This window comes from Pelobates fuscus, chromosome 2 (assembly GCF_036172605.1).
Source record: "Pelobates fuscus isolate aPelFus1 chromosome 2, aPelFus1.pri, whole genome shotgun sequence".
NCBI lineage: Eukaryota > Metazoa > Chordata > Amphibia > Anura > Pelobatidae > Pelobates > Pelobates fuscus.
The window spans coordinates 371,943,931-371,963,147 of NC_086318.1; the positions used below are offsets into that span (position 1 = coordinate 371,943,931).

At 38.6% G+C, this 19,217-nt stretch overlaps 1 protein-coding gene across 2 annotated transcripts in view; it reads right to left on the minus strand.

Annotated features, from left to right (window-relative positions):
- Positions 1 to 19,217, minus strand: part of RALGAPA2 (Ral GTPase activating protein catalytic subunit alpha 2) — a 276,792-nt gene that overhangs the window by 108,485 nt on the left and 149,090 nt on the right. For both annotated transcript variants that reach the window (XM_063443720.1, XM_063443719.1), the window contains 6 exons: positions 18,131 to 18,314; positions 16,142 to 16,913; positions 15,400 to 15,471; positions 8,996 to 9,119; positions 8,326 to 8,481; positions 3,160 to 3,318 (listed from right to left, as the gene is read on the minus strand). In XM_063443720.1, the coding sequence (XP_063299790.1) occupies positions 3,160 to 3,318; positions 8,326 to 8,481; positions 8,996 to 9,119; positions 15,400 to 15,471; positions 16,142 to 16,913; positions 18,131 to 18,314 (1,467 nt within the window). The remainder of the gene's footprint in view (positions 1 to 3,159; positions 3,319 to 8,325; positions 8,482 to 8,995; positions 9,120 to 15,399; positions 15,472 to 16,141; positions 16,914 to 18,130; positions 18,315 to 19,217) is intronic.

Here is a 19,217-nt window from a genome sequence, read left to right on the forward strand (position 1 = left end):
CGGTGTTTGCCTAGTCAAGTGTCCGATTTTAGTTCCAGACACTCGACGGCAAAACACCGCTGTTCGGTAGTTTAAGATGGCCGCCGCCACGTGTTTGTTTCCCGAATGGCGGCCACCCAGAGGACAAAGACCACACTGCACTGATTGCCAATTACCTGTTTGCAACATTGTTGCAAACGGTAATTGGAGGCACACTCATTCCTGGGTGGTCTGGTTGTTCGGTAGTTTCACTCAATATACTGAATGGAGTGATTCTACCGAACAATCAGAATGCTGCATACAAATCACCCAGGATAAACTTAACACATCTATAAATACATATATAATATTACAGGCAGTACACTTGAATATGCTTCACAATCTTAAAGGGACAGTAGTCCCAAAAGTCCCAATATGTCCATAGATGCTGTTAAAAGGGCCAGTAGCAGCAATATACAGTACAATATGCCCCAAATAACCCAGGGGCCATAGTCAGTAGGTAGGAGGCTAGCAAACCGGCTTCTCCAGGGCCCAGTGGCGAGGTTGGTTTCGCCACAGTATCATAGAATGGCTCAGCCCAGCTCATGTCTTGGGGCTGCCATAGTATTATAGAATGGCTCAGCCCAGCTCATGTATTGGAGCGGCCATAGTATCATAGAATGGCTTAGCCCAGCTCATGTATTGGAGCTGCCATAGTATCATAGAATGGCTCAGCCCAGCTCATGTCTTGGGGCTGCCACACGATCATATAATGGGACCCAGTACTGCTCATTTCTTGAGGCTGCCATATCAGATAATGGGACCCAGCACTGATAATGTCTTGGGGCTGCCACAGTATCACTCAATGGGATCCAGTACTGCTGATGTCTTGGGGCTGCCATAGTATCATAGAATGGCTCAGCACAACTCATGTCTTGGGACTGCCATACAATCATATAATGGGACCCAGCACTGCTCATGTCTTGGGGCTGCCATGCGAACACATAGTCGGACCCAGCACAGCTGATCTCTTGGGGCTGCCATAGTATCATAGAATGGCTCAGCACAGCTCATATCTTGGGGCTGCCATAGTATCGTACAATGGGACCCAGTACTGCTCGTGTCTTGGGGCTGCCATAGTATAATAGAATGGCTCAGAACAGCTCATGTCTTGGGGCTGCTATACTATCATAGAATGGGACCCAGCACTGCTAATATCATGGGGCTGCAATATTTTCAAACAATGGGAGCAAGCACAGCTGATGTTTTTTAGCTGTCATGCTATTATTGAACGGGAATTAGCAGTGCTCTTGTCTAAGAAGCCTCCATAGTAAAATCGTGGGACATGGCATTGCTCATGTCTTGGGGCCCTCAGAACACCATATAATGGGACCCAGGAACACTTACATCTTGTATATTGTTTAACAATGTATCCCAGAATTGTGCATGGTCTTGGAGCATACATACCATTTTGTAGTGTGACCCAGCGCTGCTCGCTTATTGGGGCATCCCTACCATCTTACAATGGGCCCAAGCACTTCTTACTTCTTGGGACATCCATGCTATTTTATAATGGACCCATATTGCCCCTTTCAGCTCTGTTTAATTGACTGGCTCTACGTTGCTTTGTTGCACTTTTCGATGTTAACTAAAATATATATTTTTCCTTGTTAAACAAGTCTGTATAGCTAATAGGAATGAACATCATGTCAAAGTACTTTAATATTTTTTTTTTTCCTGCAGTTCTTCATTTACTTTGTTGCCGTTGTCCTTGACCAAAACATTACTATCTCTAGATATACACTTTCTACACTCAAGAGCAAGCTTTGATCACAATGGTTCCTAAATAGATCAACTCATCAATATTTCCCTTTGTCAGTCTAATCCCGCTTTGCTTTTAGTCATTCCCATATTAGTGTAGTGGCATTAATGGGAAAAAAAAAAAAGATGTTCCTTAACAAACCAAGTTTCTGATATAGATATTTTAAAGGGATAATTTACATCAAATAAACTTTGGATTGCAGGTTTTTTTGTGTGTTTTTTGTTTTTTATGGCTTACAATTACAAAGGGAAAATATTTTAGATAGTTAAAATGACTACATATAATCAACGTTCTAAATAAAAACAAACAAGGGAAAAAAAGGGGGGAGGGTGGGTGGTGGGAAGAGGGAAGCATTCCACACACAAACTGGATCATATGCCCACTGTTTTGCCTACTATATACGTGGCTAAGAACCATACACCAACAACGATTGGGGATATAAAAGCATGACATGCAGGCAGATGCAGGATATAGCTACCCAGTGCATAAAGGCAAAGTATGACTAAATAGAAAAGGGTGGCTGGGGTCTTAACCACAAGCGTATCAAGAGCATGCACTCAATGAGCAGGGAAATAGAAAAGTTAAGGAGTATTTGCTTATTTCTGTTCAGAGCCAATAGTAAATGTTTGGTGTGTATCTTCCATATAGTTGCAATCTATTCCTGCTCCTAGAAGTAAAAAAAGTTTTTCATACTGTGCTTTAAGCTAGATCTTAAATACAAAGGCTGAGTGCCATCCATTTGTACTCATGTTTTATGTTCACTGGGTGAAAAAAGTGCGCAAAAGTCCCAGTTGTTAACAATTTAAAAAATTGTGCTACCACCTACTACAGTTCGTCACACCACTGTTATAATGTATCTTCATTTACGGTGCATGCAGCTATTGTTGTGACACTGCCTGCTTTTGTGTTTGAACTTGCACTTCAAAAATAAAGAATTTAATAAAAAAAAAAAAAAAACAAGTCCCAGTTGTCCTCTGAAATTTGCTTTGTAGTAATAAATGGAAAATTAAATTGCTGAATGGAAAGTTAAAAAAAACAAAAAAAACAAACAAAAACAAAACACAACTGAGCCAGCATTACTGCAAAGAACAAAACCTACACAGATGTTCTAAGTGATATGTTAAGTATTGTTAGTAGTTTGAGATCACAAACTCTGCAGAAGTCTGTGTGATAGAATATTTCTTATTCTGAGAAAATATATGAAGACAAGTTCATTATTCAATGTTCAGAATACCATGTTTGTTGTGAGTGTGTAAATGACTAGAATTCTATGCACAAACATACATACACACATAAATAAATACATACACACACACATACACATGTGAATATTTAGTCACAAGTGGTATTACATGTCAGTAAACATACTTTTTACTAACCTCTGGTTTCTTCATTATTTCTATAAAAAACATGTGATTCTTCATGGGGTAAATTATTATTAGAACATCTCCGAAGTCTGTAGGTATAATTTCCCTTCGGTAGTTCCTGGTATGTTCAGACCACACAATATGAACTTCATCATTTCCCAAGTGGCGAAGCTAATAACAGGGTAAAAAAAAAAATATTTCACTTTGAATTTATTAGGATAAACAATGTCTGGAAAAAAAAGGGGGGGGGGGGGGGGGGCAGCTTTTCCAAAATGCACATTTTATAAAGTATTTTATAGACCTCTGATCTTTCACATGCAAGGATGGTAATCTGTGAACACTAGGTGTTATGGACTACAACTCTCAGAATTCTAAACACACATGTGATATATTGATTCTGTTTAGCGGCACACCACTGCCTCGGGTTCATTAAAAGCTAGAGCCAAGTAGATCCTTGTTGGGCATTCTACACATATGTAATAAGACATCTCTACTGCAAGAGTGCCCCATAACATCAAGTTTTTCTATACCTTTCATTTAAAAAATATTCCCAATGTATTAATGCTCTTCTTCATCTAAATGTAAGTTATATAATGTAACCTGCAGAACTGGAAGGATCGTTTCAGTTGGGTGTACAGGAACTTGTATGGTTGATTAACGCCCTGAGCAAACGGGAATAACACAGATGCAGATGAATCCACTGTATCAGTCATGTTTATCCCTATGTGGAAAGTGCAGAGGTATACATCTTAAATGATTAATGTAAAAACAATGTCCTACTTATACCTTTCATTGCAACTTGGCCAGCACAATATGTTATGCAATATAAAGTGTTGTTATTAAAAGTTTTCCAGCACATACACATTAAGTTACAAGAACACAAACAGTTCAGTGGTAAAATGTTCAGAAAAAAAATAACGAAGGGAACGCTGGATCTTAAAACACAAGCTGTAGAACTCAGTGAAATACTAGGGGTTAAATATTCTCTTTAGAACCATTTATGTGCATGCAGTAAGTAAGTTCAACGCCAAGTTGAGACATTGGGGGGAGAGGGAAATAAAAAAAAAAGAAAGAAAGAAAAAGGAGCAGTTGGAGAACGAGAGTGCAAGTGCAGTTCAGCCTCCACCAGAGGAGCTCAGGTCAGCCGAAGAACACACATCATTCAGATCTATGTACAGGCTTTTCTTAATAGTCGTGTCTGAAACGCGGCCTGTGCTTCAGAATGTGTCTCTTGTCAGATCCAGAACAAATGCTCATTTTTCAAGCCTTAGGAAAACAACATAATACTTTAAGGAGGCTGCTCGTGCGCCACTCTCATTCAATGGTTGAAAAGGCCATCGAGTTCTTTTCCTTGTCTATCTGACATGCAGCCTGCCAGGCAGCACGCCACTACTGACACTGGTCACGGCACACACCTAATGGCCTGACCTCTTTTCCCTACTAATTGCATTACATGGCCAGCTGGCTCCAGCAAGAAGTTGTCTGTTTGATTGAAGAATTCCTGCTCTTGAGTAGGCACGGCTGCTGCTTCCACTGAGTGGCTCGAGCCTGACAACCCCATTGTTTTCCTGACAGTGTGCCCATCCTAAAACCTAAGTTTTATTTGTAAATTAACTGAGAAACTTCCTGCCAGAACAGCGGTGCCTGGAGACTAATAATGTGCTCCTTTCATTCCCTTTCACTCTTACTGTATCACTGCCAATTTGTTTTTCTGCTGCCGGCCAGCCCCGGGCTATAAAAGCTTGGTAAGACATAAGTGCAATTATAGTCCTGGAGTCAAATGAATTGGACAAATCCAATAGCACAGCCCTGTCCCCACTTTACAAACCCCTACAGCAGTTAAGATTAGCTGCTAAAAATCTAATCTCGAAATAGCTAACGAATTTCTACAGCAGAAGAGCAAGAGTTCACGATGGGGTTGCAACCAGGTCTCTGCGTGGAAAAAGGTTCTATCGCAAACGTGGCCAAATATCAAATAAATCCATTTTTAAAAACTCGTTTCAGAGCGGTTAGTGGCAATTTAGTTAGGAAAAGAGGAACGGATTGTAGGAAGCTGTTTGATTGATTTTTTATTCTAGCCGAGAGACATCCTGATAAAAAAAATATTTACTCTTAATGAATACAAATCTTTGAGCTGAAAAAGGTATGATCTAAGCCATGGTTGCTCTAGTGGGGGATCATTCTGTGCAAACCAAGTCATCCAATACTGTTTAGATGGCATGCTTAGGAGGTGGCTGAAACCTGCCCGGATTCATCTTGTAAGTTCTGAATTGTGGCGTCAAGTAATCTGAGTCCAACTGCGGCAGAGTGATGCTTATAAATGTAAAGCTGCCACAACCGAAAAGTCCAGAAATTAGCCCAACTGAATCAGGGAAGAGCATGACTAATTTTGATTAGAGTAAAGGTTGCCCAATGCGGCCACCTAAAATTGATAGCTAACTACATATCCAATATGTATATTTGCTGTTGTATGTATGGCATGAATTATAAATACTTTTGGAAGAACATTATAATCAACAAGTGAAATAAATGCTGAGGAGGAGGAGAGGGGGGTAAGCAGCAAATATAATCAGTATATCTTCAGCCTGTCTACACACTGTAATATGATTCAGGGGGAAATACAATACTTAAACAAAACATGGGTCTCTTAAAACTAAATAAAAAGTTACTTCAAATATAACTGTACAGATTAGGTCACAATATATGTCTATATAATATCAAAACTGCCATACAGTTCCAGCACCCCAGTTATCACAGACTGTGAATTTACATATCCTTAGAAACCGATTGATATGTTTGCAGACCAATGTTGATGACCAAGCTCTAAAGGCTACCTATCATTAACGTTGTCTATAAATTGTTCAGAGTCCCAGTAAGTATTTGATACAGGAAGAAGCAAGGTCCCACGTGACCAATTACATTTTGTACATTCATGTTTTCGTTTTCTAATATTTTCTTAGGAAGCAATCTAGAACAACTAAACCAGTGGTCTAGAAAAAAAAAAAAAGTACCCAGGAACACAGGATATAAAAACACTATTCACTATGTAGGAGTTTTTTGTTTTTAGTTACATTCAGTAGAAATCTTAAAGGGATACTATAGTGCTAGGAATACAAAGTTATTTCTGGCTCCCAACGTGCTGAGATTAGGAGCACTTTCTTTGTCATATTTAGAGTTGCTTTAATGATTGCTGTGTGGTCATTGTATTTTTTTTGAAAAGTTTACCATGTCCATTTGAAGAAGGGGTTTGAGTAGCTAGATATATGTATTTACCTACAACCTACCAGACATGCTCCTGTTGCTTTCTAACTAGATCTCTTGGGAGCTGCCAGGAGCCTGTGTCGCTGTACTCGCACATAAAGGAGTACAAACTAGGGAAGTTCCAGAAAAAATAAAAAATAATGCTCCTCAGCTCTTCTTGCTTATGTGCAATAAGATGTCACAGAATGGAAGTACCATCCATTGCCACATTTGTCCTAAATTGGACTCCCATCTCATGTACTGAATTTTGCATTGTTTTTTTGAAAATCTTTATTTTTGCAGTGCTTGGCAAATACACAGGAAACAGTAGTCAATGCATTGTTATAGAAAATGTGTTCAGTGACAACAGTAAAATAGCATGACAGATAACGTGCACAATTTGTTTATAAAACATGGGTATATCAATCATAGGTCCTGGAGAGCGAATCAGGATGGGGTACCACCATAACACCTAAAAATTGATTGGGTTCCATAAGGGATGAAACTTATTATGCAAATGTATACACCCCTAAACATAGGAGGATTCAGCATGAAAGTGTTTAAATAAATGGTAAGTGCATCGTTGAAGGAAATACAAAGTTTTAAGTTATACAAAATTTAGAGTGCAGTATTAGGTGCTATGAAGTCGAAGCAGAAAAGAAATGACACTTACAGGCATGGGAACTAGAATGGCTATGGACCTTACTAGAATGTGCCTCACCAAGGAGGCGGGGACGGACAGACGCGCGCACACACCCCACACACTTCCTCTTAGGGGTACATTTTGGCAGTGTGACTAACAGGCAGATCTGTGAGATCATTTGAATTACAATTTAATTTACAACTGGTCCTGAATGCATCTTTCTGCTAACAGGTGTAGGAAAAATACCATTATTCTTGCAGTAATTTAGTGACCACATATGTGGGAATACAGCAGATGTCATACCAGACAAATAAACTACAGAGAATTTTCACACATGCCAATGTAACTTGGAAGCATGTATAACAATCACCACACACTATACTTGCTATATTATTTTATTATTACTGGCATTTATATAGCGCCAACAAACTGCGCAACGCTTATATACAAGACATGATATACACAGCTGTTAAAAAAAATAATTAAATATAAAGAAATTCAATCACTGGAACAATAAAAAAATCTAACTAAATGTAACAAAAGAAAAAAAAAACATTATTTCAGAGACACAAAAAAACCCATCCAAGGATATTATACGACCTGCATAAACACTATAAATAGGTGATGATGGACTGTTAGAATGGAGTTAAAATGAAAAGGCAAACTGAGGGAAGTTGAATCGTATAATAAATATAAGTTGTAAGACTCTGCATCGCATTATAGATAAAACAAGCAATGGTAGGTCTAGGGTGAGAAAACAGAACAAAAGTGTATTCTGATAGGCTGCTATGTGATGTAAGACAATTTGAATTGAAATCATGGTTACTGACCAGAAAATGCACACATTATATCTGTGCTTTTATGAATGAAGCATTGCAGACATAGTTAAATACCCCACAGATCTCTCATTTGATGAGGGTATAGTGTTTAGGACAGGGGTGACCAAAATAGATCCTGAACTGTTCTAGAACTGCAACATGCTTTGTCAGTATTGGAAATAGCAGTTCTACCACAATTATTAATATACCGCAGTTTAATTACCCCTGGTTTACAGAACAGAAAAGTTCCACTAATGAATTTGTTGCAGAAAAAGAACTGCAGCATTTACTTACATTTTTTTTTTTAATCCAATTTAAAAAAAAAAAAAAAAAGTTTATCTATGAATGTACTATAACGAAACAAACATTTTATTTACGCACAGATAAAAAAAACATAAAAGAGACGGATAAGTTCCTATTACTGCGTAGTTTATATAACAGGAAATTTCGAAAAAAATGTAAAAAAATATGTTTTACCTTTTTGGTGAGCGAGTCATCAGAATCTGATAACATTCTTGTAGATACATGGAAAATGACTTCAAATGTAGAGGTAGCATAGTATGGTGCAGATTGCCCTGTACTCCCGTTCCGCTGTAGGCCACCCATAAACCCACAGTGAGTAGAAAGATCAACCTGTAATGTAAATAAACATTGCTCTTACATAATCTAGAATGACTTATGTGCTTGCTGAAAAATATGTTTAAACTCGGTCAAAGCTTTATTTGGGTTTATTAGTTACAGGCTTACACCCAGCATTCCCACGGAAAATATCAACATTCTAGAATCTTTTGGTAGAAACAAGCAAACGACTGCCTGTCTTGCAAAAAAGGGCAGTTCAAAGCCAAAATATTGGGCAAGTCTTCGCAATACTATTAAGCATCTGCTTCTTTACTGAACTGTTGTCCTCCACTTGTTCCACGCCATATATATCCAATCTCACTTTCTTCTGGTAACTTTTAAATGACCTTCAAACATGCAGCATTTCATTGAACATGGAATCTTCTGCCGTTCAGAGGTGAATACAAATTCCTACGATTTCATATAGACTTTGAATGCAGAGAAAAAGACAACTAACCAAGTTTTGTTTTGCATTGCTAGTTTACATTTTTCATTCTTGATTGTCTTTTTACGGTTTCAGGTGACTTACCTCCCATCCAAGGCCTGCTACAAAATCTTCATAGGCTTTGCTTCCACCACTGTTCGAGAGTATTGAACATTTATCTTCCTGGCCTTCTGCAATGTAAAACACTGCTATCTTGTGGGTTTCACGGCTAGATTTAGAATACACATATATAAAAAAAAAAAATTGTTAGCTGAACAGCAAAGCAAATTATAAGCCAACGTGTACCCAATAAAGTTCCAAAGCAGACACTAATGTCAACTGCTATGATGCCTTTGGAATTCTTTAGAAAGTTCTAATTTCTAGCCCCTGGGTCAGTTAGACGTGAAACAAAATGTAGATTTTGTATAGTTATTGGGGAATAAATAACTAGATAATGGCATTGTCTCTTCAAAATACATAATCTTACATCTCTTATTTGCATTGAACTGTTGATCCCAGCCATGCTTTGTTCACCTTTACAAGAATTGTCAACAGGAATTAAGAATTAAATTATTTTTTTTTCAAAACAGCCTATCTGAAAATATAGTCGACTTGGAAGAAATTTCCCAATGTTGCTATTGTGTCGTTAAATTTGAGATGGACTTTGAATTTCTCGCAAGTCACACTTGCACACTTGATTAACCCTCTCCATCATTATAGCTGCGAGTGAAAACAATGCCGCATTTTATAATGGAAAAAAGTACGGTTTCTTTCTTATTTATTTAGTTACAAGTCTTCAATTTTGCTGTGGCACTTAATAATGTAATGCATATTCTAGGTTCCTAATTGTAAATCTCTCTAACATACTGTGAGATAGATGAATCTGCAATCTGAACATTCTATAATTTTAAAGTTAACAGTAATATCAAATTATAATAATACTCCACACTGCGCCCTACGTTCAGCCAGCCACTCTGGCCAACAACATCCAAAGGCCACCAGAATATTTAGCTTTGAATAGAATATTTCACCGGGACATCCAGTTGGCCAGACATGGTCGCCCCAGAAGTGCCCAACAGTATTTGAACCTAGGTCCTTTGCTGTCCTGGACCTGCTTTACTGCCTTTAAGCCACAGAAGTTCCTATTCCTTGGAGTATTTCTAGCCCTGTTCTACCTGGCTATGCCTGCAGCACTGGGGGCTGAACTTCTTCTGTGGTCATTGCCTGTGCTTCACCTGAGACAGATCATCAGCTGGGTAGATAAGCACTGCCTCGTCCTGGGAACTTTATCAAGTCTTTGATCCTGGTTTATGTGTTCAGTTCCTGTTTTCAAGTCTCCTGAACTTGTGCTCCATATTGACTCCGGTTTCTGTCTACGTTTATTCTGACCTCTGGCATCCTTTGACTTTGGCTATCCCTCAACTATCCTGCTGTTTGTGTCCTTGTTGGTACTGCATTGGAATCACCTTTCCTGCACAGCCCCCGTGCACAGATTCACAGTTCAGGTGGCTTCTTACCTGGTCACCTTAGACTGTGTCTATCTGCAAGGGTGAGCAAACATATCTGTGCTAAACACTCAGTGCATGGTCATCTATATGGAACTGGGCCTTATCGTTGATAATCTGGAAACGCGGTGCAGGGAGGGGCTGTCAAAGTAAACACGCTAACGCAGGGTAAACCGTGCAAGAAAACTATATTACCGGTACTTACAGTTGCCAGGCTTAACGTTTTAAGAAAGAGTAGTCAAAGATCAGGATAAGTGAGAAACAGACTAGTGTGAATGATGTGACATGAACCACTATGGCGCCAGTTAATAACGCAGGTTTCAGGGAGGTATAAGACAACAAGGAGTAACATGGTCTGTGTCAAAGTAGACTGCATCATTTCATGTGCCACAGTGTTGTCCAACTGGAGGGTGTATCCTGATAAGTTCAAATTCTATGCACTCTGGGAGTGATAAGAATAGGGCAGACAAGTGCAGGAAATGTAGGGAAAACAATGGGAGGGTGTGGAGGCAGAGGAGACATAAATATCTTGATTTATTGATCAGGAGGCAGTAAAGCAATATATCTACAGCTGTATACACATACCTATACATCAACAACAACAAAAAACATTTTAACGTATTTATCACATGATAGATATATTTAGCATGTGATACCTCCTATTTGATTTTTGGGACTCTGACCCCACAGCTGTGTTTGTGGTTTGACAATACGTTATTAATGTCACTGCTAGATATAAGTGATTGACCACAAGGTAATATAGAGATGGTGCAGCTGGTACAATGGGTGCAAGCCTGCCACATTAGATACTTAGAAATTGGCTTTGGAAACACTGGCCAGGACTGCACGCAATATATCTGAGAAGAAGCCATGGGGCTTTTCAGCACTGAATGAGCTGATACTTGTATATAAATACTTAGCTCTTCAAGTGCTCAAACTGGCAGCAGCTATTCGCTGAAATTATTCCATTTTTCGGGGGCAGATTTGATGATAAGGCTGTGATTTATGACAAACAGCACCATATCCTTTATAGTTATTCTGCAGCATTAGCTGACACGATGCCAAGCTATTAAAACTCTAACAGGACCAATTAACTGTGCATGAAGAAGTTTGCTTAACTGCATTCAGTAGCAGGCAGACAGCCATCAGCTGTGAAAATGAAATAAAGACCAGATATGAAAAAGTTTCCGCTCCCTGGCAAACTCTTATTGCAGCCGCTGTTTTTCAGCTGGTGAATACAAAAGGAAATCTAGCTCCCTTGGCACACGATCATGAATAGTGCATGATGAACCTGGCGTGGGCTACGAATAATCAATGCTCTTTTCACAGTCAAAGCTGTAAAACAAGAGTATAGAACCAATCACTAATTCCAAGTCTTCTAACAGTATTAGATAATCTGTGATATCCCCCACCCACTCCTCCCCCTTTCACCAAGGATTTCAATTCTGTTCTCATAATACTTTCCAGAAAACTAAAGTAAATAGATAGGTTTTATAGGTTGAAGATCTATCGTTTACCGAAGACAGCGGAATTTCGCTCAATATCAAATCCTACCTTAAGGGCACACAAATAAATTGGTTCACTGGTATCCAAAACTCCTCTGGATCCCTTCCTTATGAGGCAGCTTTAAAAGCATGTCTCATACACAGCAGGGATCCGTCTATTGAGGGGCGCTGATGGACAATCAAAAAAATAAAATAAAAAAAAATACAACAAAAGCAATCAGGGGAGAGAGAGAGAGAGAGAGAGAGAGAGAAGGGCTTGTCTAGTCCAATGTCTTCTTACAAGGCATTTCTCTGTGTTTTCAGAGACAAAATCCACTGTACCGCTTTTGCATTTGAGCTTAAAAGGGACAATTGTTTTAGAACGGATTACTCCACTATGCCAAGAATTGTTTACGATATCGAGTCATGGTGCGTCAGTTAACAATCTACTATAGTGTTTGCAGTCACATTCCATACATATGGATAATGAAGAGACAGAAAGCATTTACAGTAGATTGTTCTGTGCATGTTAAGATCAGCAATGCTAATACAGTAAAGCTGAACAAATATCTTACTTGGATTCGATTTAAAATTGAGGTATTATTTTATTGGTTTCTTGCTGCTCTGAAGATTTCTGCTTGTTTAATGACTTATAACAGCTTTCGACAGTAACCATGCTTTCAGCATGACTTCCCATAACTGCCTGTTTGTCCTCAAATGATTTCTATTTAATGTCTAAAGACAACCTCTCCCGCTGCTGCCGTCAAACTAGTAGAGCCAGCTACCCAGCTGCTGGTGGGAAAACTTTACTCAAATCGTCATGGCCGACAACAAAAGGCTTGCATTAAGAATAATAAATGTATGGATGACAGGGAATTATGAAAATATGAATGCCATGTAGGGGGCCTGTTCACATACACGGCGGGAGTGAGCTGGAGTACCTTCCACAGCCCTCGAGGACGGAATCGGTCACCTGGATTTTGTTGAAAGCAATTTATTTGGCAGAAACATTTGAATGAAAACGTCTTTCATTTTATTTCCTATATAAGTGTCTGGCTGAGTCTCTGCTCTACTTATTGGCTTTGTATTCGTCTTTTTTTTTTTTTTTTTCTATGTGACCTATTTCTATTTCATTGAGGCTCGACTTATCCACCCATCACCAAACCACTAACAAAAAAAATTAAACTAATAAACAAACAAACCCAAAACACACAAACCCCTCCCCAATACAACAACACACAATGAGTTAATATTTTAAAATATTATAACCACTATTTTGTATTATTGTATTACTTTACAATAACAAAATAAATAAAATACATAAACCATTCAAATGCAGAACAAGGAAAAACAAAAGTTCGCAATAACAATAATAGGTATATGTAGTATTCATATTTAGTGGGGAAATGATATAAATAAATGCCTTGCATGCTAGATGGGTATTATTGGATCACTAAACATTACTCATGTTTTCTGTTTAATATACATATATCACTAAGGTCAGAGAAATGTGAGAAATACATAATTGCAGCTAGTGAACTCTGCAGCTTTCTGAACTAAAGTAGGAGCATTTGATGATGGACTTATTAGCAGAATGATATTTGTAAGCCTCCACTATACATCGGTAACGTTTTCTATGTCGTAATTAAGTGTTCATTTTACAAGGACAAATAATTAAACACTTTGATGGCAGGTAACAGATTGATGAGCCATCTATTATTCTAACTCCTATCCAAAAGGGTATTTTGTTCTATTTCCACTCACTTATGGAGCCTGGACGGCTTCCCTGGACATGATGATTGGGAAACCCAGGCTAAGAAATACACAAAGCTTTCAGACTTGAATATATGGCTATTATCATTATTACGTTGGTTGAAGGTGTAGGATAAAAGCATACTCCGATATATTAGTGCTTCTTGGGCACAATCTGTCACTTTATTTTTATTATTGCCATTTATATGGCGCCAACAGATTCCGTAGCGCTTTACAATATTATGAGATGGGGATTTAACTATAAATAGGACAATTACAAGAAACTTACGGGAACAATAGGTTGAAGAGGACCCTGCTCGATCGAGCTTACATTCTATAGGAGGTGGGGTGTAAAACACATTAGGACAGGAATTTGCAATCAAATAAGGTGGGCTTCCCTTTAGGAGAGCGCAAGAGACAGGTATGTGAGGTAGAGGTTACTCTGGGAGGCCATAAGCTTTCCTAAAGAGATGGGTTTTAAGGCACTTCTTAAAAGATGCAAGACTAGGGGAGAGTCTGATGGCGGTAGGCAGGCTATTCCATAGGAAGGGAGCCGCCCGCGAGAAGTCCTGCAAGCGTGAGTTGGCCGTACAGGTGCGGACAACGGATAGGAGATGGTCACGGGCAGAGCTGAGAGACCGAGAAGGGACATACCTATGTATCTGTGAGTAGATATAAGAGGAGCTAGAGTTGTTCAGTGCTTTATAGGTGTGAGTTAGTACCTTGAATTGACTCCAATAGCATACAGGAAGCCAATGTAAGGACTGGCAGGGGGGTGAGGTGTGAGAGAACCGACTAGAGAGGAAAATCAGTCTGGCAGCAGCGTTCATTATGGACTGTAGGGGTGCAGTAAGGCTTTTGGGCAGACCAATCAGGAGAGGGTTACAATAATCCATGCGGGAAATTACTAGAGCATGGACAAGCTCCTTGGTAGCATCTGGTGCAAGAAAGGGGCGGATGCGGGCTATGTTTTTAAGATGAAATTTACATGATTTGGCAACATGCTGGATGTGAGGCCAGAATCAAGTATGACGCCAAGACAGCACACTTGCAAGGACGGACTGATGTGGATATCACAAACTTGAAGGGAGAGCGAAAGAGGAGGATCAGTATTAGGAGGAGGAAAGACAAGGAGCTCAGTTTAAGAGAGATTCAGTTTCAGAAAGCGGGAGGACATCCAGTCAGAGATGGAAGAAAGGCAAGCAGTGACACGTTGCAGGACGGCAGGGGAGAGGTCCGGGGAGGAGAGATATATCTGGGTATCATCAGCGTACAGGTGGTAGTGGAATCCAAAAGGGGTAATAAGTTTGCCAAGAGAGGCAGTATAAAGCAAAAATAGAAGGGGACCAAGGACAGAGCCTTGGGGGACTCCAACCGAGACAGGACGAGGGGAGGAGGTATCATTAGAAAAGGAGACACTGAATGAGCATTGGGAGAGATAAGAGGAAAACCACGAGAGGACAATGCAATGCAATAAACTCTGCTAATATATTTTCCTGGTTATGGCAGCACTGATAACCCTAATCCACTTCCACGATGGGAAAATATGGTATATACGAAGAAGTTTTCTGTTTTTTCCAGTCATTACAATTGCAGGACTAGATTGGGGTTGTCAGTGGCGCCATGGACTTTGACTGGAAAAAGTAGATAACAGTTACGTATGAAACAATTTTCTGTTGTGTACATGTTTTCCAACAAAATAAGAACAATTACAATTAGCATACACATGGAAGATAAGTATAATTAACATTTCAGATATTTCACTTACCACTGCCTTGAATCCAGGTTCTTGAGTTCACGAAGCAACTTGGAATTTTTTTTCAGCAAATGAAAATTTTTCCTTTGGAAACAAAATGTTTACATTTACTATCGGAAAGACAAAATCTGGTGAGCTATGCTTCTAATTCGAATATTTTGGCCTTAAATTTGAAATTCACTTTGAATTGTCGTTTTAGTGAATAACCCTAGTAGATATATATATTTATATCCTTTTATTTACTACCTATCAATGTGAAGTAAAATACTGTCAACAATCCTCAATAATTCAAACAAAACTGATAAATGGACAAACATTCTCTGCAATACCTAATACGGACAAAAATAAGTTTAGAGGTATACTCGCTAAAAAGCGTCAGCATTGGTAAAACAGAGTAGTTAGATCATGTTTCCAATTTCTCTGTCAATTTCACACAATTCATGGTTTAGTGAATAAGAATAAAAGAACTATGGTATATTTAGAGCACCCTCCCCCACCATTTGGAAACAGTGGCAATACAACATGAGGCTCAACAATTTGCCATATAGAAAACCAGTGCACAAAATAAGAATCAATCAAAAGCATATTATCCGCCTTTTTTACAGTCTATAAATGTGATCAAAAAAATAAAATACAAAAAAAAAAAAAAAAGCAGCAAAACCCCCAAAAAACGAAAACAAAACCTTTTTCTTTTGTTGACATTTATATACGTAAATAACTTCGCTCTAATAATAAAATTGAAATCGTAACATACCTTCTCTCCCAAGAGTTCATCCCCAAGTCATTCAGCAAAAGCCTACAGAAATAAAATGCTGCTTTAGGCTCAGTGGTGCTAGGTTCCTCCTGACACGCAACCTTTACACTAAGATCACAACTACAACGTTGCAAGTGATCGGCCTCATTGGCACTTTGTCTCGTAATTGAGCCAATTATTTGCTCTTCTTGCTCACGGCTCATTCCAAATGGTGGCAACGCAGGCTCGTTAAGTTTTAGTTCTGCATGTTGTAGGCACTCTGGGCTCGTGTTACCAAGCTTTTCCAGCAGTGTATCTAGAGCATCAAATTCTCCTTCTTCATCAACCAAAACAGTTTGTGGCAGACTTGGTTCTTCAAAAACTTGGCATTCAGCTTGGACTTTTGTTTGATTCTTGGATAGTGGCAGGCATTCTAGTGGTCCATAAATAAGCTCACCATCCCAAGAATACTTCCCTGAGACATCTCTAACAATTATCCTGACATCTCCTGGGACCCCTGATGGGTCCCTGCCAATGGTGTTTTCTGCAGGTATTTGCAGGTATGATATCAGTGCACTGTCATTGAAGACAAACAACTGCAAGTTAGGACTTCTGAAGACATCGTTTGAAAGCTCAGATGCTTCCACATAAGGGTTATCTTGGTTCTCATTAAGTAAACTGTGCAAGACTGCTGGACCTCCGCTCAGAGGATAATGGCCCAAATGGTTGACGAGCTGTGTCATAACCATCCGAGCAGTTAAAGGTATGAGCTCCAAGTTCCTTCTCTTCTTCTCTAAAATAGCAACAAAAGAAAAAACAAAACAGAGTGAAGGAATACAGTTTGCTTGTTTTTTGTTGCTTTTTGCTGGGCAATTGCAAAGTATGTAACAGCTTCAATTGTGAGGAAGTTTTTCTTTCTCTTGGAGATAAAATCAAACATTTTTGCTTTTAAAATAAGCCATTTAAACTAGCTTCACATAATATTCACATAAAATATTGGTAATAATCATCCGGGTGTTGGATGGCCTGTTCTCTTGCTGCTGTTGAAAACTTCCACAATTATGATGGTGGTGCAAAATTTGTCAAACCAGTGTTACAAAAAGCAAGATTTGTTCTAACAAGTACTTGTCACATGCAGTGCTTCAGGGTACAAGCCAGTTGAGTAAATGCCACCACTAAATCTACTCATATCCATTATGTATTTGACATTAACATTGTATTACTAGACTGGGAATGAGAGGCTGCCTGCATTATCTCAGTCACATATGTGCAAGTGCTATTTAAAATGGACATTTCCTGTTTACCACAAGTTAAGGATTCAAACTGGATACATTTTTCATTGAAGGTCATGCTCTTTCCCTCACTGCAGCAAATAACCCTGAAACATTACCAATTTTGCTGTACAGAGCTTCTCTCTCTTGAAAGGCTTTGTAGACATACTCTATTAAATTAGGAAAATATGCATCATAACAAATACGCTTACTCGGCTTACACAGAAGGTGTTCATTGGAGGCTACATAATAAGGGGTAGGGGTGGTGTGGGGTGGTGTGGTGTGTGTTTCACACAAAAATCTGTTATTCACCATTTCACTGATGCTTGTGAAATATAAGAACATAACAAGAAAATGAGAATCTACAAGAAGTCTAGAAATTGGGGCAAACTAAAAGGCAAGACATTCTTTATGTATCAGTCAAGGACCTCAAAGAGATCCACCTAGTACTGACTACAGCAACAATCCAATCGAAATGAAAGAGAGAAAATTATAATAAGACAATATGTTTAACGATTATTGACTTAGTAATAAAAATAAAATAAAAAAAAGTGTCTCATCAATAGTACTGTGCAACAAAATGGCAGCTCACAAGTGGAGGTAGTAGAGTATTTCAGTAATACGACTACACGACACAATGATGTCAAACTAGCAGGTAAAGAAGTGATTCATACCAATTCTTAAATGCTCAAGGGACAACGACAAAGAAATATTCAAGTGAAGATATTGTATTACTCACCTTCTGCTACTGTAAGAAGATTGCCGAAATCAGCAGAACAAAAGATTGGTTGTTGCTCAGAATTCTTCACAATTCCCAGGGGAAGAAATGGCTCATAGTCCATCGAGCACAGGTCTGCTAAGCTGAGTATATACTGACTCTGCTGGGTGTATGTATTTGAGCCACACACACAGCAGTGCAGAACCTTGAATTAGGGAGAAAAAAAATGAAAACTGGTTAAAAAACATATTTTAATAGTAAACTATACATGCTATTTGGCCGAAAATAGAAGCTATACGTCAAAAAAACTAAGCTAACAGCCCACATGGTGTAAATAAAATATCTGCATAGAAAGCAATTTAATTGTAACACATATACCATGCAGCTACTTCCAAAATCTCTAGTGGTATTAAACTCACATTTTCTTGAGCCTCTGTATATCGGCTCAAGTACAACAACTTGGGCCTAGATAATTAGACCAAACAAAATATTACACCAAAGAGCCTGCTTAAACTGATCAAAAGACTCTCCTAAAATATATGCTTCTCTGTGGTCACCTCCAAAGGGGCATGAAGACTTTGCCATTAAATTTGTACTGGAGAGCCATATTGCAGAAAAATAGCTCAAGATTTTATTTGTTTTTGCTTTGTTTTACAGTGAGGGTAGTCAACATGTGGAATGTACTGCCAGATGAAGCTGACTTGGCAGATGCAAGCCAATATTTAATAAACAAAATAAGGTTGGATGCCATTCGAGCAAATACAGGCATGCAAAAGCAATTAAATTTAGCATACTTAATGATGTTCCTGGGAAAAAAATCAAATTGCATCTGGAATGCAGGAGAAATGTTTTTGTCTCTCTCTGTATGAAAAACTGGAAAGAGTTTATTTTTTTCTGGCTCATCAATTGTAGCTATTTAGAAAAGTTGAACTAGACAGAATGAGAGCATTTTTTCAACTACTCATACCATATTATATAAAAAAAAATACAATAAAAAAATAAATAAAAAGGATTTGTGTATCCTTCTAAGAATTTAAAAAGTATAACTACACATCTAAGACCAGAAATAATAGGTGTAATCACCAGTATTCTAGGATACATATTGGTA